General features: G+C 48.3%; 1 protein-coding gene across 3 annotated transcripts in view; it reads right to left on the bottom strand.

Annotated features, from left to right (window-relative positions):
- RASGEF1C (RasGEF domain family member 1C) overlaps window positions 1–26,184 on the bottom strand; it is a 98,944-nt gene that overhangs the window by 2,772 nt on the left and 69,988 nt on the right. For 2 of the 3 annotated variants that reach the window (XM_064376614.1, XM_064376615.1), the window contains exons 5-12: window positions 24,293–24,493; window positions 23,519–23,593; window positions 13,275–13,364; window positions 11,588–11,690; window positions 11,019–11,098; window positions 10,841–10,936; window positions 8,018–8,113; window positions 6,072–6,195 (exon numbers count right to left, since the gene is read on the bottom strand). In XM_064376614.1, the coding sequence (XP_064232684.1) occupies window positions 6,072–6,195; window positions 8,018–8,113; window positions 10,841–10,936; window positions 11,019–11,098; window positions 11,588–11,690; window positions 13,275–13,364; window positions 23,519–23,593; window positions 24,293–24,493 (865 nt within the window). Of the gene's footprint in view, window positions 1–6,071; window positions 6,196–6,919; window positions 7,576–8,017; window positions 8,114–10,840; window positions 10,937–11,018; window positions 11,099–11,587; window positions 11,691–13,274; window positions 13,365–23,518; window positions 23,594–24,292; window positions 24,494–26,184 lie in introns of those variants that run through there. The other variant, XM_064376616.1, reaches the window with a different exon arrangement.

Genomic DNA, 26,184 nt, shown 5'->3' with positions numbered 1-26,184 from the left:
AGAAACACAGTTGATTTTTGCATGTGTGTCTTGTATTCTGCAACCTTGCTGAAGTCCCTTATTAGTTCTAGGAGTTTTTGTAGATTCCTCGGAATTTTTTTTTTTTCCATCATCATCTGCAATTAGGGACAGTGTTAATCATTCTTTCTGATCTGTGTGCTATTTCCTGTTCCTGCCTTACTGCACTAACTAGATCTTCCATCACTCTGTTGACTAAGAGTGGGGAAGAGTGAACATCCTTTCCTGTTATTGGTCTTAGGAGGAAAGCATTAAATCTTCCACTGTTAAATATAAAGTTCGCAGAAGGGTTTCTGTAGATGCAACTTATCATGCTGATAAATTCCCTTCTATTACAATTTTCTGAGAGTTTTCACCATAAATGTGTGTAGAAATTTGAGAACTTTCACCTCATCTTTTTTTAATTTTTATTTTTAGATTGATTCCTGGGTGGATCACCTCATCATTTAAAGGAAGCACTTTATACCTTCTCTTTGGCATATCTGAATTTCCTGCATCACTACTCATGTACTTTGGGGCCATTAAGAAGTAAAAGAGGCCGGGCACGGTGGCTCATGCCTGTAATCATAGCACTTTGGGAGGCCGAGGCTGGCAGATCATTTGAGGTCAGGAGTTTGAGACCAGCCTGACCAACATGGTGAAACCCTGTCTCTACTAAAAATACAAAAATTAACTGGGCATGGTGGCTCAGGCCTGTAATCCCAGCTACTTGGTTGGCTGAAGCAGGAGAATCACTTGAACCTGGAAGGCAGAGGCTGCAGTGACTCGAGATTCCACTACTGCACTCCAGCCTGGAGCCTGGGTGACAGAACAAGACTCTGTCTCAAAAAAATAAATAAATAAATAAATAAATAAGAGTAAAATAAGGGTTACCTGAACACAAGCACAGTGACACTGTGACAGTTGATCTCATAACTGAGATGGCTACTAAGTGACTAAACGGGCAGCACAAATACTGCACAAATGCTGGACAAAGGGATGATTCATGTCCCAGGAGGAACAAAGTGGGATGACGTGTGCTTTCATCATACTACTCAGAATGGTGCACGATTCAAACCTTATGAATTGTTTATTTCTGGAATTTTCCATTTAATACGTTCAGGTCCCGGCTGACTGAGGATAAATACAGATAAGCGGGGGCTACCGTACTAGTAATTTGTGTCTTTTCCTTTTCTTTGTCAAGAGATTCTTTGCTAGATGGCGGCAATTTTATGGTTCTTTTCAAAGAACCAGCCCTTTGATTAACTTTATTGTTTTACTGCTTACGGTTTCATTGATTTCTGCTCTGATTTCCTCCTTTCTGCTGGCTTTGAGTTTATTTTGCTCCTCTTTTTCTAGATTCTTGATGTAGAAACTTAGATTATTGATTTGAAACTTACCCTTTTTTCTAGCGCATGCATTTGGTGCTATAAAATTCCCTCTCAGTCCTGCTTTAGCTGTCCCACAAATTTGATTGTATTTTCAGTCCGTTCGATTATTTGTTTAATTTCCCTTAAGCCTCTCTGACCCATGGATTATTCAGAAGCGTGTCATTTGATCTCTAAATGTTTGAAGAGTTTTCTGTTTTCCGATGCTACTGACATAAAATTTAATCTCACTGTGGTTGAAGAACTTCAATTACTTTAAACTTGTGGCAGCTTGTTTTATGGCTCAGGGTATGGTATATCTTGGTTTATATTCTGGGAACAATCTTTTGTTGTTGTTGTTTGTTTGTTTGAGACGGAGTCTCGCTCTGTCACCCAGGCTGGAGTGCAGTGGCGCGATCTTGGCTTACTGCAACCTCTGCTTCCTGGGTCCAAGTGATTCTCCTGCCTCAGCCTCCCAAATAGCTGGGACAACAGGCACGTGCCACCACATCCAGCTAATTTTTTTGTATTTTTAGTAGAGGTGGGGTTTCACCGCGTTAGCCAGGATGGTTTCAATCTCCTGACCTCGTGATCCACCTGCCTCGGCCTCCCAAAGTGCTGAGATTACAGGTGTAAGCCACTGTGCCTGGCCCCTGGGGGCAATTTTTAAAAATGGTGTTTTACTGCACTTGTATGTATGTTTAGTAAACGTTGTATGTTCAGTAAATATTGATTAGATCCTGTTGTTTGGTGATATTGTTGAGTTCATCAAACAGGATCTAATCCGCATTTATCGAACTTTGTCTTTGCTGATTTTCTGTCTAGTTGTTCTATCAAATGTTGAGAGAAGGGTGTTGACGTCTTCAATGGTAATTGTGGGTTTGTTATTTCTCCTTTCAGTTTGATCAGCCTTTGCTTAATGAAGTTTTCAGCTGTGTTGTTTGGTGGATACATAGCTAGGATTGCTATATCTTGGAGACTGAACCTATTATTAATATATAATGTCCTTCTTTGTTTCTAGTAATTTCCTTTCTTCTAAAGTGTACTATATCTGAAATTAATACTGCTATTCCTTTCTTCTAATTAATATTAGCATGCTTTATCTTTTCTTCTCTTTTTTACTTATCAAAATGTCTCTATCATTATATTTGAAGTGAGTTTCTTATAGATAGCATATAGTTGAATCATTTTAAAATATTGACTTTGTCAATTTCTTTTACTTGGTATATTTGGACCATTTACATTTAATGTAATTATTTGTATTTTAGGACTTAAGTCTATCTTTCTATTTTTTTGTTTTCTTTTTGTTCTGTGTTTTGTTCTGTGTTTTGCTTTTCTTGTCTTCCTGTGGTTTACCTGACCAGCTTTTAGAATTCTATTTTGATTTATCTATAATTAATTCCTGAAGGATGTTTTCACTGTATATAGGATTCTGGCTTGACAGTTATTATTATTTTTTTTTGCAATTGAAAAATGTGCCACTGTCTTCTGGCCTCATGGATTCTGATGAGAAATTTGACATCATTCAAACTGTTTTTCCCCCATGGGTAAAGTGTCATTTCTCTCTCAGTGTTTTCAATATTTAAAAAAAATTGTTTTTAAATTATTATTATTTTTGAGACAGAGTCTCACTCTGTCACCTGGGCTGGAGTGCAGTGGCATAATCTTGGCTCACTGCAACCTTTGCCTTCCAGGTTAAATCGGTTCTTGTGCCTCAACCACCCAAGTAGTTGGGATTATAGACATGTGCCACCACAGCTGGTTAAGTTTTGTATTTGTAGTAGAGACGAGGTTTTGCCATGTTGGTCAGGCTGGTCTCACACTCCTGGCTTCAACCAATCCACCTGCCTCGGCCTCCCAAAGTGGAGATTACAGTGTGAGCCATTGAGCCTGGACTCAAGATTTGTTTCTTTTTCTTCAGTTTTCAGAAGTTTAACTACAATGGGTCTTAGTATGGGTTTCTTTAGTTTTTCCTTTTTGGGATCATCCAGCTATTTGAATCTGTAGGTTTATGTTTCTTCCAACTCTGGGAACTTTTAGCCATTATTTCTCTGAGTACTTTTTCAGTCCTGCCCTCTTTTCCTTCTCCTCCACAGACTCTGATGACGTGAGTATGGGATCTTTGGTTATAATCCCACAGGTCCCTGAAACTATGTTTCAGTCTATTTTCTCCCTGTTGTTCAGATTGTATAATTTCTATTGTCTTATCTTTCAGTTCAAGGATTTTTTTCCTCTGCCTACTTTATTCTGCGGTTACGTCCATTCACTCAGTTTTCCAACTCAATCATTATATTTCTCAGTTCTAAAACTCCAACTCCCATTGGCTCTTCCTTACAGCTTCTGGTTTTGTTGTTGTTGTTTTTTCTATATTTTCATTTGCTTCAATGAGATTCAAGGCTAATTGCCAGTGGGCCCTGCCAGGGAAGCCTGGAGCTGAGGTCAGGGCCACGTTTTTGCCAGGGGCCGTAACTGACCCAGCTGGGGTTCAATACATCCTAGGTCTCCTACCTTCCTCCACTTTTTTTGGATTGTGGGAGGGACAGAAGGAAGAGACAGTCAAAACGGAAGATGCTTCTCTCTAATAGGGCTCCAGGAGGGCCATGGTTTTGTCTGTGTTAACTTCCAGATTGCTGCCTTGCCTGGCACACAGCAGTCTCTGAAGACATATGGTTGACTAAAGGAGTGATTAAAATGTCCCCCTTTTTTTTTTTTTTTTTTAGACGGAGTTTCGCTCTTGTTACCCAGGCTGGAGTGCAATGGCATGATCTCGGCTCACTGCAACCTCCACCTCCTGGCAGGCAATTCTCCTGCCTCAGCCTCCTGAGTAGCTGGGATTACAGGCACGCACCACCATGCCCAGCTAAGTTTTTGTATTTTTAGTAGAGACGGGGTTTCACCATGTTGACCAGGATGGTCTCGATCTCTTGACCTTGTGATCCACCCTCCTCGGCCTCCCAAAGTGCTGGGATTACAGGCGTGAGCCACCGCGCCTGGCCGCCCCCCTCTTTTTTCTCTGTCTGCCCTGAAACTACTCTCTGTCTCTCCTCATGTGTCTTTGGCTCATCTTAATGCCCAAGTTCCATGAAGAGGTCACTGGCTAATGACAACAATCATCATATAACTAGGGTAGTAGGTTGAATAATGGCCCCCAGAGGTATCCAGGTTCTAATCCCCAGGACCTTTGAATGTTATCTTCTATGGCAGAAGGAACCTTGCAGACTAATAATTAAGAATCTGGAGATGGGGAGAATATCTTGGATTATATGTGTGGGCCCTAAATTCAGTCACAAGTGTCCTTATAAGAGGATGGCAAAGGCAGATTGACTATGGTGGAGAGAAGATGATGTGTGACGGAAGCAGAGAGTGGAATGATGTACTTTGAAGATGAAGGAGGGGGCCACAAGCCAAGGAATACAGGTGGCCATTAGAAGTTGAAAAAGGCCAGGAAATGGATTCTCCTCTCAGGGGCTCCAGAAGAAACCAGGCCTGCTGACATCTTGATTTTAGTCCAGAGAAACTAATTTCAGCCCTCTGATCTCTGGGAGTATATACGATAAATTTTTATTATTTTGAGCCACCAAGTTTGTGGTGATTTGTGACAGCAGCAATAGGAAACTAACACACTAGTGTGGATTGAATGTAGTTGTGTGGGCTTTGCCTGGGCAACTCAAGGCATTCTCACTGTGGCTCTGGGGAGCAGGTTCACACATCCCCCACTTTCTAGATGCTGCAGGGGAGCCTTCGAGACGATGAGGACTGCTTATCTCACAGCTCACTGGGGTAGAAGCAGCTCAGACTGGTCTATTCATCAGCTGCTGAGCCTCTTGGTGGAAGTAGGGGAAGTGGCTACCGATATGAGTGAAACCCCCTCCAAAAAGTTCCCAGCTCCAAAATAGAAACAATAAAATGGCAAAGTTGAAAGTATTCAAAAACAAAATCATTAAAAGATCCTTCTCCCCCACTTTTTTTTTTTTTTTTTTTGCAGAAAGCAGAAGAGCTCCCTGAGCCTAAGTACGGGTCCCTCTGTGACACGTTGCTGTGAGGAGGAGCCAGGTCTCCTGCATGCTGAGCAGGCCCTCTCAGGTGAGTGGCTGGCCACGGGGCCATTGCACCCCAGCTCAAACCCAGAAGGCCACTTACTTCTCTACCACTTCTGCTTCCTGAAATTGGTGCCTCGGGACTTGCCCACTTAGCACACTTCCAGGCAAACTTACATCTGACAAATGATCATGTGGAAATGCTTATTTATTGGAGAAGACAGAAATGAATGTCACTCTGGAGCAAAGAGGCCTCACCTCGCGCCTGTAATAACACCTGCACACATGAACACACCTACATAGTGCTGTGCTTGGCACTGCCCGTGTAAGCTCTGGGAGGGTGATTCTTATCATCACCCTCACTTTACTGAGGAAAGTGGGGTCAGACAGGTAGGTGGTTCTGATTTAGAATTCCAAAGGTGTCCAAACTGTGTCCAGGGTGGGGCCTGGCTCCGGGGGTCCTTGAGGTCCCAGCTTGCAGCTCCTCAGGCCCATCCTGTGCTCCTGGAGTGGCAATGGGCCAGCCAGGGGGATGCGGCCCTCCTTGTTCCCTCCTGGAGCCAGCCTAGGTGGGCAGGGTGAATCCCTAACCTATTCAGAGTAGGGGTCCTGAATGGCGACAGAGGCTACCCAAGAGTCCCATGGGCAGGGGGTCGCAGGGCTACCTTACCATCCTCACTGAAGATCGGGGCGGTGTACAAGTAGTGGGTGATGCTGGAATCTTGCTCGAAGGGACACTCCACTTGCTTCCAGGTGATGAACTCCCCCACCTGCTTGGCCAGCTCCAGGAATTTCTGCCAGGGTCACAGAGACACAGAATGGAGGCACTCCAGTGCCTGGAGGTCACCACGACGGGGAGGGGCTGGTTCTGGCAGAGCCTCTCTCCACCCCCAGTGACTTTAGGGGTCTGAGGAGGAGCAGGGGGCAACAAATGAGGGTGAGAGCAGTCCTGGCCTCCAGCCTGCGTGGAGCAAGAGTGGACATGGTTTTATTTATTTTTGTTGTTATCCTCCATGTATGGCAAGTGATACATGTTTGTTGATTTACAGAATTATGCAAATATATTTAAATAAGGATATTTAAGTAAGACTTAAGTAATTCATTGAAGTATGATTTTATTTAAGTAAAATATAAACACATGTACTTAATTTTTAAAAATGGTGCCAACTTTAAGAAGGACTTTAAATAAACAGCAGCACACAGTTGTGAACGGTGGGGAGCCCCTGCTCTATACAGCTGGCTCCAGGGAAGGGGGCAGCCTTGCCAGCAGATAACTGCTCCAGGGACCTCTGCCCTGGCAGCCAGGCGCAGTCCCTCCTGCTTGCTCCCCAAAGCTGGGACCACGGAGCACTTTGCAGTCTTGCCTGACCCTGGCCCCAGCTCTGAGGATCAATTCAGGAAGGGCAAAGGCAGGGGCTCCCATGCCTGCTCTGGGCCAGTGTCACCTGTTGAGGAAGATCCCAGGCCCCTGGGTCCCTGCAGTGTCTTGCCTAAGCCCAATCTTGTCTACGTCACCTCCGGCCTGGGCTGACCTGAGGGGTGAGGCGGTCTGGGACCCCATAACCAGCCCTGTGGGCAGCATGTGATGGTCTGCTGGGGTGTCTGTGAGGAGGGCAGCTCCAGGCCCAACGGTCTGGGCATGTGCTGTGGTTCCCACCTGCAGGGGACACTCACAGCCCCTGGAGGACCATGCTGCACCTCCACTCCTAGACCCTCTGTGGGCTACAGTTGAAGCCCCATTTTACACAGGGAGAGACTGAGGCTCAGACAGAGTGACTGGTGACTGGCCCCTGGAGTTGGAGGCTGGGTGGGGCCGCGCGCCCACTTGAGTCACCCACTGCTCAGACCAGCACTAGCGGGGGCTGGCTCTCCAGTGGGAGAAGAGCCCCCTCCTTCCTGCAGACTGGAGGTCCCACGGCATGCTCCATGGGACTCAGCGCCTGCCTAGCTCACCAGATACTCCAAGACACGTGTGCTGGGTGTCAGGATATGGAGCGGGTCAGCCTGGTCTTGCTTCTCAGGAGCTCGGGGACTCGGGTACAGTGACTGAGGATGGATGGAGGGTTGCCCACCCTGCTGTGCTATGGGAGGGCTGACAGGTGGGCTTTCTCTGCCTGGGAGATCCAAGGGGGCTTCTTGGAAGAGGAGACACTTGAGCTGACAGTGGTGAGTGACTGTAGAGGGAACAGAATTCTTTCTTTCTGCTCACTCTAGCCTTGGCCTGACAGCTTCCTCCTGCTACTCAGGGCCCTGCCTTGGGGCTGGCCCTGACCCCCGGGGCACAGCCCCTGTCACAGTGCCCTGACAGTTGTCACTTTGGGCCCACAGAGCTGTTTTTCTCTCCAGCCCGGTGCCCCTCAAGGGTTCAGATGGACCCTGCTTCACCTGTGCTGGCTGTGAGGTGCAGCCCGGATGAACACGCACCTGAGCCTCAGCCTCCCCACTGCAGCAGTTGTCGGGGCGGGGGGACCCTGATCATCTTGCGGAGGTCAGCTGTGAACTGCTCACTCTGCCCCAGGGTCCCCCATTAGGCTGGGTCTGCAGGGGCCAGTGGTCCTGCCCTGGGAACTTTTCCTGGCCAGGCTGCGTCAGTGGCAGCCCTCACGGAGGTCCTACCTCAAAGTTGACATGTCCATTGGGAAGGCGGTTGGCGCAGCCCTCGTTCAGGAAGTAGATGTCCTTGATGAGCAGGCTGAAGAAGGGAATGACAATCTGGAAGAAAGAGGGTGCAGGTCGGCCCCATCTGGCTGCTCTATACAGCTGGCTCCAGGGAAGGGGGCAGCCTTGCCAGCAGATAACTGCCCCAGGGACCTCAGACCCAACCCCAGGGTGCAGAGGGCAGGGGAGACTTCCTGGGCTAGCTGGGGCCTCAGGGCTTCATGGGTTATGAGGCAAATTCGTGTGCACTACGGAGAACAACGGGGACCACAAAGAAAGGAGGAGGCACCCATCACCCTGCTGAGCGTGGAGGTGCCGCTGCCCATCTGGCCTAGTCTCCCTGCCCTCACCGCAGCCAAACAGCCCTTACTTTGCATCTGCAAATTCATTGCCCTTGCTTCTAACATAAGAAGTTTAATTAGAGCCTAGGTCAGCTTGGAGGTCACCCAGATAAGTGCGCCCCGTGACAGAGACTGGGAGAGGGGCAGACAGGAGCCGCCCACAGACGCGAAGGAAGCATAAAGTGCTATGATGACCAAGATCTTCGAGCCCCATCAACTTAGCTGGGGTGCCAGGAAACTGTGAGCACGACTCTGAGCATCCCTTCCTCCTTCCTCCTTCCCTCCCTCCCTCTGTCCCTCCACCCACCTCCACCCTTAAAGCAGTTTTTATGGGCCTAGCCCATGACCCATCTCTCTCTGGAAGTTAGAGGAGAATGTAGTTAGTAAACACACAGCTATGTAAGCCGCCTGCCTACAGCACCAGACCCCACGCACAGCCTCCCAGCACCCAGAGCTGGAAGGGGCTCAGAGCACAGGCACCCAAATCCCAGTCTGTCTACCTGCCCCACAGCGCCCATCCAGCAGGAATGAAGGAAACAGTGCAGAGTGCCCATGCCATGGCTGACGGCTCCCAGCCCAGCTTGGCACCACGCTCCTATACACCTGACCGGCCCTGCAGCCAACCTCGGGCTGTAGCCAGTGCCCTGCAACCGCCACATACACCCATGCCTGGGAACAGGAGTCAGCCTGGTGGTGGGCAGACCCCGAGATTCAGAGCCAGACAGGCTGGAGTCTGACCCCTGGCTCTGCCACCTACCCGCAGTGTGACTGGACTAGTAAGGTCTCCTGCCCGAGACTCAGTCTGCTGATCTGGGAATTGGCAATGCCGATGCCTCCATAGAGTCAGAATTAAGCTGGGGTATGGAGGTCAAGTGGCTGGAATGAGGCAGGTGCTCAGGACATGATGAGGTTCCTGCCCCTGCTGTCTGGCTTTCCGGCCTCTGGCGGGCCACCCACCTGCCCTGGGATTTGAGGTCTTGCATCCCTGGGTGCTGCTTTCCTCTGCAGCAGACCCCTGCCTGGGACCCAGAGTCACTGACACGCTCACAGCCTGAACAGGAAAGGCCAGCTGGACAGGACAGAGCCATCTGTGTGGCTGGCATCTACCCCTTGGGCAGAGGGCCAAGAAGGCCTGGCAGGCAGCACAGGCGTGCACACCTCAGCTTGCCTCCCAAGCCTGCCCACTGGCGTCCATCCAGTGTAATTCCAGGGGACCTTAATTTTAAGAACAGCAATGTGTTCTATTATCCCTCAAGCTGGAGACAGACATCAACGAACCACAGCAGGGACCTGATTCCGCTAATGTTCCTGTGTGGAACAGGCCTTAAAAGGTACAAGTCTTGGAGTTTCCTCTCTATAGAGATGAACAACTGTAATCATCAGGATGGTAACAGGTTTCAAGCCGGAGGATCATTGCAATCCCAGGACCTACACATGATTCTCTGTACCAGAGGCCATGGGTAGAATTTGGAGGAGAAATAAAATTGATCAGGTCAGCAAAGGCCCCACAAATGCAGGTGTATAAGAATACGGGCTGTGGCTGGGCGCAGTGGCTCATGCCTGTAATCCCAGCACTTTGGGAGATTGAGGCGGGTGGATCACTTGAGGTCAGGAGTTCGAGACCAGCCTGGCCAACATGGTGAAACCCTGTCTTTATTAAAAATACAAAACAGCCAGGTGTGGTGGCGTGCACCTGTAATCCCAGCTATTTGGGAGGCTGAGGCAGAAAAATCGTTTGAACCCGCGAGGTGGAGGTTGCAGTGAGCCAAGATTGTACCACTGTACTCCAGCCTGGGCGACAGAATGAGACTCCATCTCAAAAAAAAAACAAAAACAAAAACAAAAAAGAATACAAGCTGTGAACAGGCAGTTTGGGTGAGGAAAAGCTTGGTTGATTGCCAAAAATGTAAATGTGATCTGAGGCCACACAAATAAAAGCATTGTGTGTATAATCACGGAGGTGGAAGATCCGATGTACCTGGAACCACAGTTTTATCTGAAACAGAAGGAATTTCGACAAATGGAGCTGTTTATGGACCAAAAGGCCCGAAGTGGGGAGGAGCCTGGAAACTGTAGTGTGGCAGGGCAGGTCTGGGGCCGCTGACTGAGGAGAAGAGAGAAGGGGGGATGGGGGCTCTGAAGAACTGGTGAGCAGAAGATGAAGTGGTCTCACTTGCGTGGTCCCCCAGGAAAGGATGACCCCAGGCAGCTCGGCTTCAGGCCCTCAAGAAGCACTTCCTGTCAGTTAGAGCTGTCTGAGGCTGGCTTCCCTCCGGTTTTGGGAGGTGGTAGGTTCCCGACGTTGGAGGCACGCAAACGAGGAGACCTGGCTGTCTATTACTGATGCTCCAGAGGGGCAGGAGCTGGAGCAGGTGCACTCCGAGCCAGCACCCAGGCTCCCTGCTCCAGCCCACCTGGGCCGAGGTGGCCTCCGACCTACCTTCTCCCGGCTGCTGTGGGCAGTCAGGAAGCGGTGGGCTGCCCCTCGCAGGGCTGTCCTGTAGTTGCAGAAGTTCCCCGTGGGGTCCATCTGGTGCTGGAGGGAGACAGGGAGGCATTTGGGCAGCTCTGTCCAGAGGGTGGCCGGAGGCACCTGGCGGCCCAGCAGCCTCAATTACCTCGAGGATGAAAAACTTGGCTGTCTTCACTTTGGCCCAGGTCTTCTTCAGCCTGGAGACAGGGCTCATGTTCATGCCGGCTGGAAGAGGGAGAGAGGGTTGGAGAGGGCTGCTCCTGAGACAGGGAGGCCTCTACGTAGCTGAAGCCCCTTGGACTGCACCCTGACCAGGGCTGGGGGCCGCAGGGCTCAGGCTATCACACAGTGGGTGGGTAAGGGGGTGCTGGTGGACATCATGGCCAGGTGGGGCTGCTCTCACCATGCTGGTCCCATCCTGTATCCGGCACCTGCTCTGGGCCCTTGTTCTCTCTGGGGCTGGGGACAGATCACCAAGCCCTCATCAAACATCCTGAGGGGGCTGGGCTTGCCTCAGAAGGCATGGTTCCTCAGGACCTCTGAGGCGGGGACATGGGGCTGCCCAGGCCTTCAGACAGCCTAGCCCACCCCACCCCCCTCACCATGCTGCTCAGAGACGGGCCCCGGCTGGCACTCTGCCTGCCTGACTGCACCCACTCTGATCTCTCGGGGGTGCTTGCTCTGGGGGCTCCAGGCCCGGGCTGGTGCACTCACAGATGATGGCCATGAGGGAGTTGAAGTTGCCGATGTTGAAGCACTCGCGGGCCACGTCGATGAAGAACTCAATCACCTGCGCCCTCTGCTTCTTCTTGGCTGGCTGGGGACAGGGCAGCAGAGCCTCAGCGGTGACACGCCTCCACCCTGCCCTGACTCTGACCGGGCCTGCTCCCTCACCCAGCCCTCTTCGCCCTCTCTAAACCCGCTGCACAGTTGAGGCACTTGAGGCCCAGGGTAAACAGGGTCTCAGAGAGCTTCATGGGCTGAGCCAGCAGAATCCAATGCCACAGAGGGCTAGGTGGGCTCGGTGGGGGCACAGGCACCCGTTGTTGCCCTGGGGCTGCTGAGAGGCACCTTCAGGAGAGGCTCCATGGCTTCCCCTCCAGCACCCTCGTCCCTCTAGGCCCAGCTCCCATACCACTCCTTCCCCAAATTAGAGCCCCCCCCTGCCACCAGCCCTGGGCTTTCTCCCCTCACTGTGGTACAAGCTGGCCCTGAGACCTGTCCCTCCAGCAGCCCCTCCACTCTCTCCATCTCACAACTGCGTGACTGGTGAACCCTGCCTGGTTTGTGGGCAGGTGCTCGGGACTTCAGACCCCTCCAATGCGCAGAACCACACCGTGTGCTTCCCCGGCCATCCTGGACCGCAGCTGGCTCCCTGGCAGGCTCAGGCCAGGCTTTGCCCAGGCTTGGCCCTCTCGCCTGCAGCCAGCGGTGTGAGGGTGGGAAGTGGGCTAGGCCCGTGGGGCCTGCGTTGCATTCTTTCCACACAGGACCACCAAGCATGCAGCAGGAGTCTTTACTGCCACCAAAAAGTGGGCTGTTGTGCTCTGAGATGTGTCATCAAACTCCCTTTCCAGGGCTGCCCTGGCCACAGAGAGCTGCTCACCCAAGGCCGGACCTGTCCGTTGAAGGGCAGCCCACCCTGTGATGGGGGCTGAGCCAGGTGGAGGGATAGAGGCCAACCATTGTGTCTGTCACCACGTCGCATGGGGCTGCCTCCCCCTACTCTTCTTTGCAAGTGTGGACCCCTCATGAACATGTGCCCCACGCTGGGTCTCAGCACCTGCTGCAGAGAGCCTAGCCTGGCCCCGGCGCTGCCTCCAGCCTGGCCCTGGGACCAGTGGCCCCCTGGGCTTCATCTTAAGGTGAGAGAGTGGGCTCAGAGGAGGGTCCCTCTGCTGCAAGGAGGATGGGTGGGTGTGGCCAGGTGGGACTGCAACTCAGTGACAAACACGTCTGGCTCCACGCTGCTGAGTCTTGATGTTTTCCAGAAGCAGCTAGAACCATGGGCTTTTATGTGCGTCTCCCAATGCTTAAAGGTTGGATCACGTCCACCTCTAGGTCCTGAGCAGTGGCAGGCCAGGCTGCCCAAGGCAGGCAGGCACAGATGGAGGGAGCAGAGCCACCGGGGCTGGGAGTGACTGCCCCTCACTCCTTCAGCAAACTCTCTCCAACACCCTCTGTGTCTGGCTGGTGGATCTGTCTTGGGTTCTCCTTGGAGGGAAATGTCACAGCAGGAAAGCTGGTGTTACCTGGAGTCCCGGAGGCATGGCCAGCCTGGCCCTGGACTTGGAAACGAACGGGACTCAAGGTGTCCTTCCGGTTCCCTCCCTGGTGGGCTCCTCTGACTGCAGCCACCTTGGGCTATGCCAGTTCGTGCCCACCCTGGCTGTCCACTCACCATGCAGATCTCAGTTGCCACCAGGTAGCACAGTCTGTTGAACCATTTCACGTAAGCCTCTAGATTGCTGGTCTTGTCACTGAAGCAGGGCTAGAAAAGACACACAGGACCACGTTCTGAGTCTTTTTGTCAATCATTTCTTAGGACATGAAGTCAGTTTATGATCCTTACAATCTGGGAAATGTCAAAACCCCCAAACCATCCAGAAATACCAAAGATTTGGTGTGTACCCTTTTAGTCCTTTTAAAAATACATTTTAAAATGTAATTTAACACACACACACACACGAAACACACACACACACTCCTCATTATTCCTGGGTCCTGTATTTGCAGATTTGCCTACTCTACACTTTATTTGTAGCCCCCAAAACTTGTGTGACTTTGGTGGGCATCTGTACACATGCATGGGAGGCAACAGTACTGAAGTCATGCAGCGTCAGGGAGCGTCTCCCGCTGAGGCAAAGCGATGCTCTGTCCTGTGTCACACTCTCACACTTGGCCTACTGGGTATCGTGTCTTTTGCATTTTCGTGCTTTTTGCTGATAATTTCACTGTTGAGAAAGGCCCCCAGCATGGCGCTGAGGTGCCGCCTAGTGCTCCGACACAGCAAAGGCTGCCCTGTGCTCCACAGAGAAAACGCGTGTAACGTCAGCGTTCAGTCCTGAGTGACAGCACTGTTGGCCATGAGATCAACGGTAATCAACAGTTTATATTAAACAAGGTCTTCAGGCATAAACACACATCAAACAAGTTACATATTGATCAGCTGGCAAAAACACTGTGATGAGACACTCACAGGAACCTAACCTTGCATCCCCTGGGAGCAATGGTTCTACGCTCACTCATTCAGCGCTTCTGACTTGATAGAACTTAGCTGCTGGGAATAATGAGCACCAGCTGTGTGTATGCATGCACCTGTCATAACCATATATATCTCCATACTTTTCTACATGAACCTTTCCCTGTGTCATAACATATCCTTTGGAAACAAAATGTTGAAATGGATACACAACTTCCCACTGTGTAACATATCACCGTTTAAAAGATGAAACTTAACATAAACGTGTTTGTTAAAACTGCCAGGGTAATTTTCAATAAATAGAGGGGAAGATGGAATGGAGGACCTATTCACTCAAAAGAAGCAAAGAAAGGAGAAAAACCAGAAAGGAAAGAAAGGCGACTACATAGTACCACAAAAGACAGCAAGGACTAGCTCTCGTGGGCTAGTGATCACGACACTGCGGTTAAAAGTCCAGCTCCTTGACATTTCCAAGAGACACACACCAAACACAAGGATGTAAGAACAAAAATAGAAAAATGTATGTGATAAATACTATGTAGCTATATTAATACTGAACAAAATAGACTTTAAGGCAACAAAAAGACCCTAAAGCAAAAAGCTTTAGTGGAAACTAGAGAGAACTTGCCTAATGATAAAAGGTTCAGCTCATGAGGAACATGTCACAGGTCTAAATTTGATTGCAGCGAGTGACATAGGCTCAACATATGGAGGCAAAATAGTCAGAGAGGTGAAGTTCTTTGTAAGGAGAAGTTGAGTCCTACGGTCACATGGAAGATGTTAACACATGACAGTAATTAATAGGTTAGGAAGATTGAAAAAAGAAAAACCAAACCAAACTCAGGAGGAGTACGAGTCTGAACAACACAATTCGAAGCAATAAACAAATATGGAAACTTGAACTTAATTACTTGAGAATATGCATTCTTTTCAAACGTTCAGAAACTTAAAAAACATTTTAAAATAATCTATGGTTCAAAGATGAAATCATAATGGAATTAGAATAATAATGAAAATATTGAAAAACAAAAGTTGGGGAGGCTGCAAATAAAAATTCATGTAAAGAGAAATAATCTTTCATACTTTTATTAGAAAAGAAGGATTAAAAACAAGCTGAACATCCAGCATAAGAAACTGGAAAAAGAATAACAGAATAAATCCAAAGAAAGGTGATGGAAGGAAATAAGAGTAGAGAAGAAAGAAATGAAATAGTAAACAAAGCTACAACCTACAGAATCAACAAAGCCAAAAGGTCTTCGTTTGAAAACATTAACACGATTGACGAAACTTTGGCAATATTGATACAGCAACAGAGAGAAATGTAAATAATCAAGATACTAGAGATGAATCAATATGGATGTGAAGAAAGTAAAAAGATACCTAGAGAATATTATAAACAACCTTACGTCTGTAAATTTGGAAACTTAGGGGAAATGGCCAAATTCCTAGAAAAATATAAATTACAAAGCAGACAAAAGAAGAAACAGAAAAGCAAAACATTTCTATAACCATTAAATCAGTAAGAATAAGCAAAGAAGCAAGAAAAACCTGGAATCAGTATATGAAAGTCATTCCTCAAAGAAAATACCCGGCCTAGGTGGTTTCACTGGCTAATCTCTACAAAATGCTTCAATAACAAGTAATTCCAGTTTTTCAAAGAGAGTAGAGAACAGGGGAAGAGAAACAGAGACTTCACAAGGACAGTGTCAGAAAGGGAAACAACAGGTCAGTCTCGCTGAGGATCATAGCTGCAGAAATCCTAAACAACACATTAGCAAAGCAAATCCAGGGAGGTATGAAAATGATAATGATTTTGCTTATCCCAGCTTCATTTGTCTCAGAAATGCAAAGTTGATTCAACATTGATTAAATAGCCAGTGGCCCATGCCTTTAATCCCAGCACTTTGGGAGGCCAAAAGAGGGTGGATCACTTGAGGTCAGGAGTTCGAGAACAGCCTGACCAACATGGTGAAACCCTCTCTCTACTAAAAATACAAAATTAGCTGAGCATGGTGGTGGGTGTCTGTAATCCTGGCTACTTGGGAGGCTGAGGCAGGAGAATCGCTTGAATCCAGGAGGTGACGATGTAGTGAGCTGAGACGCGCCATTGCACTCCAGCCTGGGCCATAAGAGCGAAACTCCGTCTCAAACAACAACAACAAAAAAACTAGGCCAGGAGAGGTGGCTCACACCTGTAATCCCAGCATTTTGGGAGGCCAATACAAGCAGATTTCTTGAGCTCAGGAGTTCTAGACCAGCCTGGGCGAACATACTGAAACCCCATCTCCACAAAAAATACAAAAATTAGCCAGGCATGGAGGTGTGTACTTGTAGTCCCAGCTACTTAGGGGGCTGAGGTGGGAGGGTCACTTGAGCCCAGGAGGTTGAGGCTGCAGGGAGCTGTGTTCACAATACTGTACTCCAGCCTGGGCAAAAGAGCAAGACAGTCTCAAAAACAACAACAAAACCCCAAACAAACAAAGAAAGGAAACATTGATTTTAAAAACTAATATAAATAACCAGCTAACAGTTTAAAGGAGAAGAGAATATGTGAGTAACAGATCCAGAAAAATGAATGAAATTTAACAACCGTTCATGATGAGAATTCTCAGAAAACTAAGAAGGAACAGGTTACTTCCTTAAGCTGATAATGGACATCTAAAGAAATCCTGCAGCAAACGTCATGCTCTATTAGGACACGTTAGAAGTATTCCTTTGAAAATTAGGACAAAATAAGGACGCCAGCCCTCAATGCTTCTATCTGACATTGTACCAGAGGTACAGTTAGCTAATAAGTTAGTCAGATCGGGCAGTGTAGCCCTCAATGCTTCTATCTGACATTGTACCAGAGGTACAGTTAGCTAATAAGTTAGTCAGATCGGGCAGTGTAGCTCTCAATGCTTCTATCTGACATTGTACCAGAGGTACAGTTAGCTAATAAGTTAGTCAGATCGGGCAGTGTAGCTCTCAATGCTTCTATCTGACATTGTACCAGAGGTACAGTTAGCTAATAAGTTAGTCAGATCGGGCAGTGTAGCCCTCAATGCTTCTATCTGACATTGTACCAGAGGTACAGTTAGCTAATAAGTTAGTCAGATCGGGCAGTGTAGCCCTCAATGCTTCTATCTGACATTGTACCAGAGGTACAGTTAGCTAATAAGTTAGTCAGATCGGGCAGTGTAGCTCTCAATGCTTCTATCTGACATTGTACCACAGGTACAGTTAGCTAATAAGTTAGTCAGATCGGGCAGTGTAGCCCTCAATGCTTCTATCTGACATTGTACCAGAGGTACAGTTAGCTAATAAGTTAGTCAGATCGGGCAGTGTAGCCCTCAATGCTTCTATCTGACATTGTACCAGAGGTACAGTTAGCTAATAAGTTAGTCAGATCGGGCAGTGTAGCTCTCAATGCTTCTATCTGACATTGTACCAGAGGTACAGTTAGCTAATAAGTTAGTCAGATCGGGCAGTGTAGCTCTCAATGCTTCTATCTGACATTGTACCACAGGTACAGTTAGCTAATAAGTTAGTCAGATCGGGCAGTGTAGCTCTCGATGCTTCTATCTGACATTGTACCAGAGGTACAGTTAGCTAATAAGTTAGTCAGATCGGGCAGTGTGGCCCTCAATGCTTCTATCTGACATTGTACCAGAGGTACAGTTAGCTAATAAGTTAGTCAGATCGGGCAGTGTAGCTCTCAATGCTTCTATCTGACATTGTACCACAGGTACAGTTAGCTAATAAGTTAGTCAGATCGGGCAGTGTAGCTCTCAATGCTTCTATCTGACATTGTACCACAGGTACAGTTAGCTAATAAGTTAGTCAGATCGGGCAGTGTAGCTCTCGATGCTTCTATCTGACATTGTACCACAGGTACAGTTAGCTAATAAGTTAGTCAGATCGGGCAGTGTAGCTCTCGATGCTTCTATCTGACATTGTACCACAGGTACAGTTAGCTAATAAGTTAGTCAGATCGGGCAGTGTGGCCCTCAATGCTTCTATCTGACATTGTACCAGAGGTACAGTTAGCTAATAAGTTAGTCAGATCGGGCAGTGTGGCCCTCAATGCTTCTATCTGACATTGTACCAGAGGTACAGTTAGCTAATAAGTTAGTCAGATCGGGCAGTGTAGCTCTCAATGCTTCTATCTGACATTGTACCACAGGTACAGTTAGCTAATAAGTTAGTCAGATCGGGCAGTGTAGCTCTGCGATGACAAACAGTCTCAACATTTCTGAGATTTAAAATGATAGATTAAGGTGTCCCTATCACTCTTGTCTGCTTCCTATTAGTGGAGGGTTCTACTCTATGACGACTGTAGAAATGAATAAGGATTGGAAAGGAGGAAACAAAACCGTCATTATTCTCAGATGCACTTGTCTGCATGAAAAACTCTGAAGAATACAAATTATTAGAATTAATAAGAATTTACAGTGTTGTCAAATTTAAACTTGATACACAAAGTAAATTACATTCATTAAACCAGCAACGAGCACACAGGAAATACGACAAATACAGACTTGAGGTGATGGACAAATATGGAGTCCTGTGCTCATTTATTTGAGAAATGCATTCTTTTCAAACATTCAGAAATCTAAAAACACATTTTAAAATAATCTGTGCAAAGAGATTGTTTTATATATAATAGTAAAAATATACATACGGTATCTAGGGAAATAAACCTAAGAAAATCTTTACAAGGCTTGTATGGAGAAAATTACTAGCCATTAGAGAGGTACTATAGACTAGGCCTAAGGAAATGGAGGGACATACCAGTTTTATGAATTGCCAGACTCAGATGTAATGAAATATAAATTCTTACATGAAAATGCAAATTGTTCCCAAATGGATCCATATTTAATATATTCTGACAAAATCCCTATAGGACTTTTCATAGAAATTGACAAATAACTCTAAAACTTAAATAGAAAAGCAAAGGGCCAAGAATAGCCAAGCCACACTCCTAAAGAAGAACCTGGGGGATTCGCTTCAGCAGAAATAAGACTTATCATGAAACTGTAGTGATTGAAGCAAAGTGTGTTGACACACAGAGAGAGAAATAGACCAATGGGGCAGAACCGAACATCCAGGAACAGACTCACACGTATACGGAAAGCTGACATCTGAAAGTGACATGTGTCAGGGCACATTGGAGGGTAAAGGAATATATAACAGTGGTGCAGAAGCAATTGGTTATTTGTCTGGAAAAAAACAAAAATGAATCTCACCTTAAGCCATATACACAAAATGAATTTCAGATAAAAATGTGAAGGACAAAACTTTAAAACTTCCATAGGAAACATAGAAGACTATCTTTATAACCTGGGTGGGGTATAGGGAAGGATTTCTTAACCTCTTACTCTCACCAAAAAAAAAAAAAAAAAGGAAAATTTAGTAAATTTTCCTAGGTTAAGCTTAAAAATACCTGTTCGTCAAAAGACATCATAATGAGGAAGAAAAACAGCAACCAACTAGAAGAAAATGTGCAGCACATTTCACTGACCTAGGATCGTTATCTAGTACACATTTAAAATAAACAAAAATGATAAATTTGTAAAAATCCTTAAGAAGACAAGCCACCGATTGAAAACTGGGCAAAAGTCAGAGAGAGGGATTTTACAGAGAAGGAAACAAGAATGCCCCAAATACATGAAAAGATGCTCCATTTAACAGTTTGACGAAAATTAAAGCCTGACAATTTCAAGTGTTTATGAGGGCCTGGGATAACTTCCTGCTGGGAGTGTTGACGCGTGACTTCACCTGGCATTACCAGGCAAGGCCGTCCGCATCCTGACCCTGCGACGCAGGAATTCCCCTTCCCAGGAGCAACAGTCCCTAACACGTTGTCCCTGGATTCCAGGGGGTCCTTGGCACTCTTTCAGGAGGTCCACAGGCAAGGCTATTTTCATAATAATATGATGCTGTTGCCTTTTCCACTGTGTTGAAATTTGCACTGAATGGTGCAAAAGCAATGGTGGGTAAAATTGCCCAGTAGAAGAAAAAGGGGTGTGTGACTTAAGAACGTTCCGAATGAGGCAAAACTTTTAACTTTTATTCAGTCTAGATCTTTGAGATTTTCCATCTTTTATCTGCCATAACAGTTTGTGCATACGAAGCCCTTCTGCTGCATACAGAACGTGTGCTGGTTGTTTTCAGGGAGAGCGCTTAATTCATTAGTGAGCTGAACTGGCCACTGTTTTCCTGGAGTACCATTTCTGCTCTAAAGAAGGACCCCTAGACATACTATGGCAGTTCAGACTTCAGTGTTTGGCTGATATTTTCTTGAAAATGAACAAAATGAACCTGTCATTTAAAGGAGAACAGTTGGAATTTGGGAAAATATTTTATTTGGATGATTTCTATAAACAAGGGACTATAATTCTTGTACATTATTTTTCATCTTTGCTGTTTCTTTGAGCAGAATATTGTGTCACACAATTATCTAAGGTATTTGTTTTCTCTAAGAATTGTTTTAAAAGTATTCTTGTTACCAGAGTAGTTGTATTATATTTCAAAATGTAAGATAATTTTTAAAAGCCTGAGTACTGATCTAAGATGCATATGTATGAACTCTAGTCTGGAGCGGGGAGGGGAGGGTGGCAGTTGAAGTAGTAAGACTTTTACTTTTTTGTGCCATCAAATATAGGTAAAAATAATTGTGTAATTCTGCTGTTTAAACAGGAACTATTGGCCTTTTGGCCCTAAATGGAATGGCTGATATTTTAAGTTGATTATTTTATTGCAAATTAATCCAATCTAATTCTTTTTAATTTAGTTGAATGTTTTTCTTGCTGAATGCTGTTTAAAAAATTAAAACTGGAAGTTCTTGGCTTAGTTATAAAAAAAAGGAGAATGATTGACAATATTTGTTGCCAATGATAAAATTAAGGCTTTCAAGAGAAAACTGGGAACTTGTCAGCCATGTATCTGCCTCTGTGAGATTGACAGCTTCCACAGACTTAAACAATGTGAGCAAGAGTGATAATAATGTGATTTCTAAAATGTTGTACAGTGAAATGTGCCAACATTTGGAAGATCTGCCTAACACAGTGAACATATATTTTCCCACATGACCAACATATGATGTCACAAAATCATGCATCAAGACGCAAGATGGACCAATAGGTTTCAGTGTCAGAGTACAGAAAGTCCACTGATATCTCTTCAGATTTCACATTGTAGTTCATTCTTAAAAACTATAACTTGCTGAGTTTTAGTATGATATCAAAGAAGCATATTCACAATTATCTGAAAAGGTGGTAAAATACTCCTTTCTTTCCTAGCTACCAGTCAGTGTGAGGCTGGATTTTCTTCAACCAAAAAACTATGCCAAGAGATAGAATGTAGAAGCAGAGAAAAGAATCCAGCTGTCTCCTATTAATTCAAATAGTAAGGAGATTTGTAAAAAATACTATAAAACAATGCCACTCTTCTCAGTGATTTCCTATTGTGAAAAAAGAATTATTTTTTATAAAATATGTTATTTATGTTACCATGTAATGGGTTTTTATTGTTTTGTTTTTAGAGAGATGGGTTCCCACTATCTATGTTGCCCAGGCTGGACTTGAACTCTTGGGTTCAAGCAATCCCCCTATCTGGGCCTCCTAGCTGGGACTACAGGCATGGGCCACTGCTTGGCTATTATTGTTATTTTTGAATAAATATTTTAAAAATTTAATCATAGGGCCGGGCATGGTGGCTCATGCCTGTAATCCCAGAACTTTGTGAGGCTGAAGTGGGTGGATAACTTGAGGTCAGGAATTTGAAACCAGCTTGGTCAACATGAAGAAACCCTGCCTCTAATAAAAATAAAAAAATTAGCCGTGTGTGGTGGCACACACCTGCAGTCCCAGCTACTCGGGATGCTGAGGCAGGAGAATCACTTGAACCCGGGAGGTGGAGGTTGCAGTGAGCAGAGATATTGCCACTGCACTCCAGCCTGGAGGACAAGAGTGAGGGAGACTCGGTCTCAAAAAACAAACAAACAAAAACGTAATCTTAATTGCTAATAGGATAAATATTGATAAATATAATCTATAGAACCAAAAGTTACTTGGAGTCCTTAATAATCGTTAAGAGTATAAAGGGATCCCGAGCTCTTTGAGAACTGACCTCCTAGAGAAAAGGCGCACTTGTGTGTATACCCAGACACAGGCGTAAGAATGTCTACAGTGGGAATATTCATAACAGCAAAAAGCTGGAAACACAAATGTTCATCTGCAGTAGGGGGGATAAACCAATGCGATGTGTCATCTTGTTGTATTTTACACAAAAAAAGTAATATTTGGAGATGGCCCCAAACCCAACAATCTCGTGAGCATCTCCCCCCCATAGCCTCCCGCTCCTCCCTCCCAGCACAACTGTTCAGAATTCCCAGAGAGTGCTTCCAGACATGCAAGACAGACATTTTTTTGGTTACCCTATTATTTTGTTCTTCCCTCTACCCTTTTCTCTAGTGCCCGGACGGGCAGGCCTGGGAGATTGTTTCAGCCCGCCTTATTCCCTCTCCCAGCTGCGCAGCATTCTAGTCATAGACGTTTCACAGTTTGCAACCCCGTGCCCATGGGTGATAAGGCAATCTGCGCCCAGCGTTTGGCCATAATAAACATTGTCTAACCCAAATACCTCCGTCCGTGCATGCTCGCGTACAAGTAGATATGGAAAGTTGGGGTCAAGAAAATCCATTTAAAGCGTTGATGCTAGTGCCAATCTCCCCACCAAAGTGGCTGTGCCAGCTTCACCCCAGCAGCCATGTGGAGGGCGCCTTCCACAATGTGTCTGACCTACAAGGTGATCTTTGCTATCTGAGAAGTGAAAATGCAATCTCATATGTAGTCTGTAGTTTTATTAGGTCTGAGGGCAGAAGCCAACATGTTTGCAATTCTCGCTTGCATTTAGCCCGTTGGAGGCACCGGCACGTTGCTTTGGGCTCCTAGAAGGGCTGGATGGAAATCCTGGTGTGTGGGCCGTGTCCTGAGCCCCGGGCCCCAGGAGTTCCCTTACTGGGTCCCGGCAGCGCGCAGCAACTCGCGCTTCCCCGCGTGGCCGCTGGAGGGCACCGGCGCCCACAGAAACTCACCGGGAGGACGCTCCGGGTGCCAGAGCGCGCCGGGGGGACCCTCCACCTTCCTTCCTGCCCGGGGTCCCGGCTCATCCGAGCAGCGCGGCCCATGGCCTGGTTCCCCGTCCACTCCTCCGCCCTCACTGGGTGGATGACCCCCGTCCCGCACGTCCAGGCCCCCAGGCTTTCCCTGGACTCGGCTGTCGCGGTCCGCCCCCAACCCCCGCTGGAGGGGCGTGGCGCAGTGGGTAGGGTCCCTCCGAACCCACCTGTCCCACTCGGGCCGCTCCAGCGCTCGCCCAGAGGATGCTCTCGGGCTCCCCAAGAGTGGCCAGTCACTGGGTGAGGGTCACTTTTGGGACAGCCCGTTAGAGCCTCCTACCTTTGTGCTGGCCAGAGGGTCCTTGTTCACAAAGGCCTGGACAAACTCCTCAGGCCCGATGTGCCGCAGCCTCTCCTGCAGGGGAGGGGGAAGAGGGGTAAAAGAGGGGAGGTATGGGGAGGAGGTGTCTACTGTGGGGCCCTTGCCCCCAGTCCTCCTCACAACGGTCACTCTGCAACTGCCCTCCTCACTGGGGCTTGGAGACCCTGGTTTAGGTTGTCACAGAACTCAGGGCCTTCCCTGGAGGAGGCAGCCCCTCCTTTCCTAGTTCACGGGGACGTGGAGCAATGTATGCAGCGTGACACCCAGGGAAACCAGGCTCCACACTGGGTCGCTGAAGTGGCCTGCTTCCTTTTTGGGGGTCCTGGTGGCCAGGAGCATGGCATCTGGGTCAGAATCAAACCCTGGCTCCGTCCCTTCTGCTGTGGGACATGGGCAAATCACTTCACCTTTCTGGGCCTTAGTTTCCTCCATGTACGGGGCCCGCCTGGCCGGGTGATGGAGACGTGAGCTAGTGCGTGGGAGCGCGCTGAGAGTGCCTGGAGAGCAGGGAGGGCGCCATCACCCGGCAGTCTCCGCAGCCTCCCTCTCTCTGGGGTGGGCCCTTGGCCTCTTCATCCACAAGCAGCCCAGTGTGTGCTTGAGGCTAGGCCAGGGCACCGCCTTCACAAGTTTATGGGGCTGCTTGGGGAAGCCAGGGAGGGCACAGTGCATCTGTGGGTCCTGCCCCGGGAGCTGAATCCCGGGTGAGGAGGGTGGCTTGGGCCCGCTCACCAGTTCCACATGGGTCAGCTGCTGGGCCAGTGTGTAGGGGTCGCTGCAGACACCAAGGAGCTCCCTGTGGATGGACGCTGGCGGCTTGGTCCTGTAGGAGATGGGCTTGTCGGCACCCACCAGACCTTCTGGCCCCTGGCGTAGAGCCGCCAGCTTCTGGTGCAGAGCCTGTAGGAGCTGATGCATGCTCTTCCGGTATGCCTGGTGGGTGGAAAGAGGGGCGCTCAGGCCTGAACACCCATCTCTGTGTCTCTCACACTGGAGGCAGGCAGCCTCCTGGGCTCTGAAGGGAGGGGCTTTTCCTTAGGGTCTCTGGAGAAAAGACCAGGTACCAGCAGAGGGGCCAGGACCTGCCCCTACCCTGAAACAGGACTCACTCCCGGACAGGTTGGGGCCACCAGGCAAGGCAGGTGGTGTGAAGGCTGCAGGACTGTGGTTGGGAGCTGCGAGGAGCATAGGTCAGGGAGGGTGACGGGACCAGGTCTGGTGCAGCTGTCTGGGGCAGTGGGGTGGGCACTGCCAGGAAGCCAGAGAAAGGGAGAGAGGAGGGAGACATGGCATAGGCCTGCCCAGGACAGACGACTGGCATTTTGCTTGGCTTTAATGGGGATCCCTGCTATCTCCCAGGCCCAGCTCAGCCTTCCCCAACCAGCTGTGCTGTTCTGGCCTCTGCCCCCGGCAGTACCTGTCCAGGTCACCCTATGCAACTTCTTTGATAAGACCAAGGTTGAGACAATTGGGTTCATTTCCTCGCACACTAGAATGACAGCTCCACGGGGCTGCAAGGTCTGTGTTGCCCTCTCTGTGCTATGAGAGCCCAGCTCCGCTCTGGGCACGCAGGGCGTGTGCAGTAAGTGCTCACTCCCCACCAGCCAGCTCAGACGCACAGGCTCTTGCTTTGGGCCACGCCATGGGCTGGGTACAGGAATGAGTGGCCACGGCCACCCCTCAAGGGACACCTCCTCTCTTACCCTCAAGGAAAAGCTAATTATTTCCCCCCTTGGAAACGCCTGTTTCCAAGGAAGTGCCATCAGACTGGCTGGGTTTGTTAAGGGAAACGTCGTCATGTCCTCAAAGGTTCTGGTCTAACCCAGAGTGAGATGCAACCCCCTACATGCCAGGAGCTGGCCCGGGCATTGGCAGAGGCAGTGGTGGGAGCCAGAGCCTGGCCCCCAGCAATGCGAGCATTGACTAGACAAACCGCGTGCTCCTAGAGGCCCCGGGAAACAACAAGGGGCGGGCGGTCAGTATTGTCAGGTCATTTGAGAGGTCACAGGGGGTTTTTCTTCACGTGATTTTGAGCCACACAGAGCCTGCAGTGAGTGTGCAGGTGTGGCATATGCATGCTGGCTAATCTGGGGGCTCCGACTGCTCTTGGGAGCCTCAGACTGGGCCCTGGGGTGACGCTCTCCTTGTCCGAAGCTGGTATTTCCAGTGTTGGTGGACAGCGCACCAGCCACCAGGCACACAAGCTTTGTGCCAACCTTGATCCCGCCCTCTCCCTCACACCCCTCTAGGCCATCACCACCCTTCTCTATTTCATTTTCTTCTATTTCTGCGAATCTCCGCCCCTGTCTCTGTAGGCCAGGCCACTGTCATCTCTCTGGCCTCCTTAATGCCCCACTGTATCCACGCCAGTTTCTCTCCACTCTGCAGCCAGAGTGTTCTGTTCAAAATGCGAATCCGATTGCTGCTTCCCTCTTCCTGAAAATGCCTCCATGGCTTGTGCAAAGACAAGGACCTGGTGTGATGCTGGGGCCCTGAGGTCAGCTCTGGTCAGGCTCAGTGGCCTGTATGTGCCCTTGCTCCCTCTCTGTGCTCTGGACACAGATCACTCCTCTGCCCCTTTGCCTCCTTCCCACCCTCCCTGTGTTCCCGGCAGGAACTGGACA

Source organism: Aotus nancymaae, unplaced genomic scaffold, assembly GCF_030222135.1.
Source record: "Aotus nancymaae isolate 86718 unplaced genomic scaffold, 86718_ANA_hifiasm-v0.15.2.pri h1tg000015l_1, whole genome shotgun sequence".
In the NCBI taxonomy this organism is placed as follows: domain Eukaryota; kingdom Metazoa; phylum Chordata; class Mammalia; order Primates; family Aotidae; genus Aotus; species Aotus nancymaae.
The sequence above is the reverse complement of the archived record's forward strand: the minus strand, read 5'-3'. Positions and strand labels throughout refer to the sequence as shown.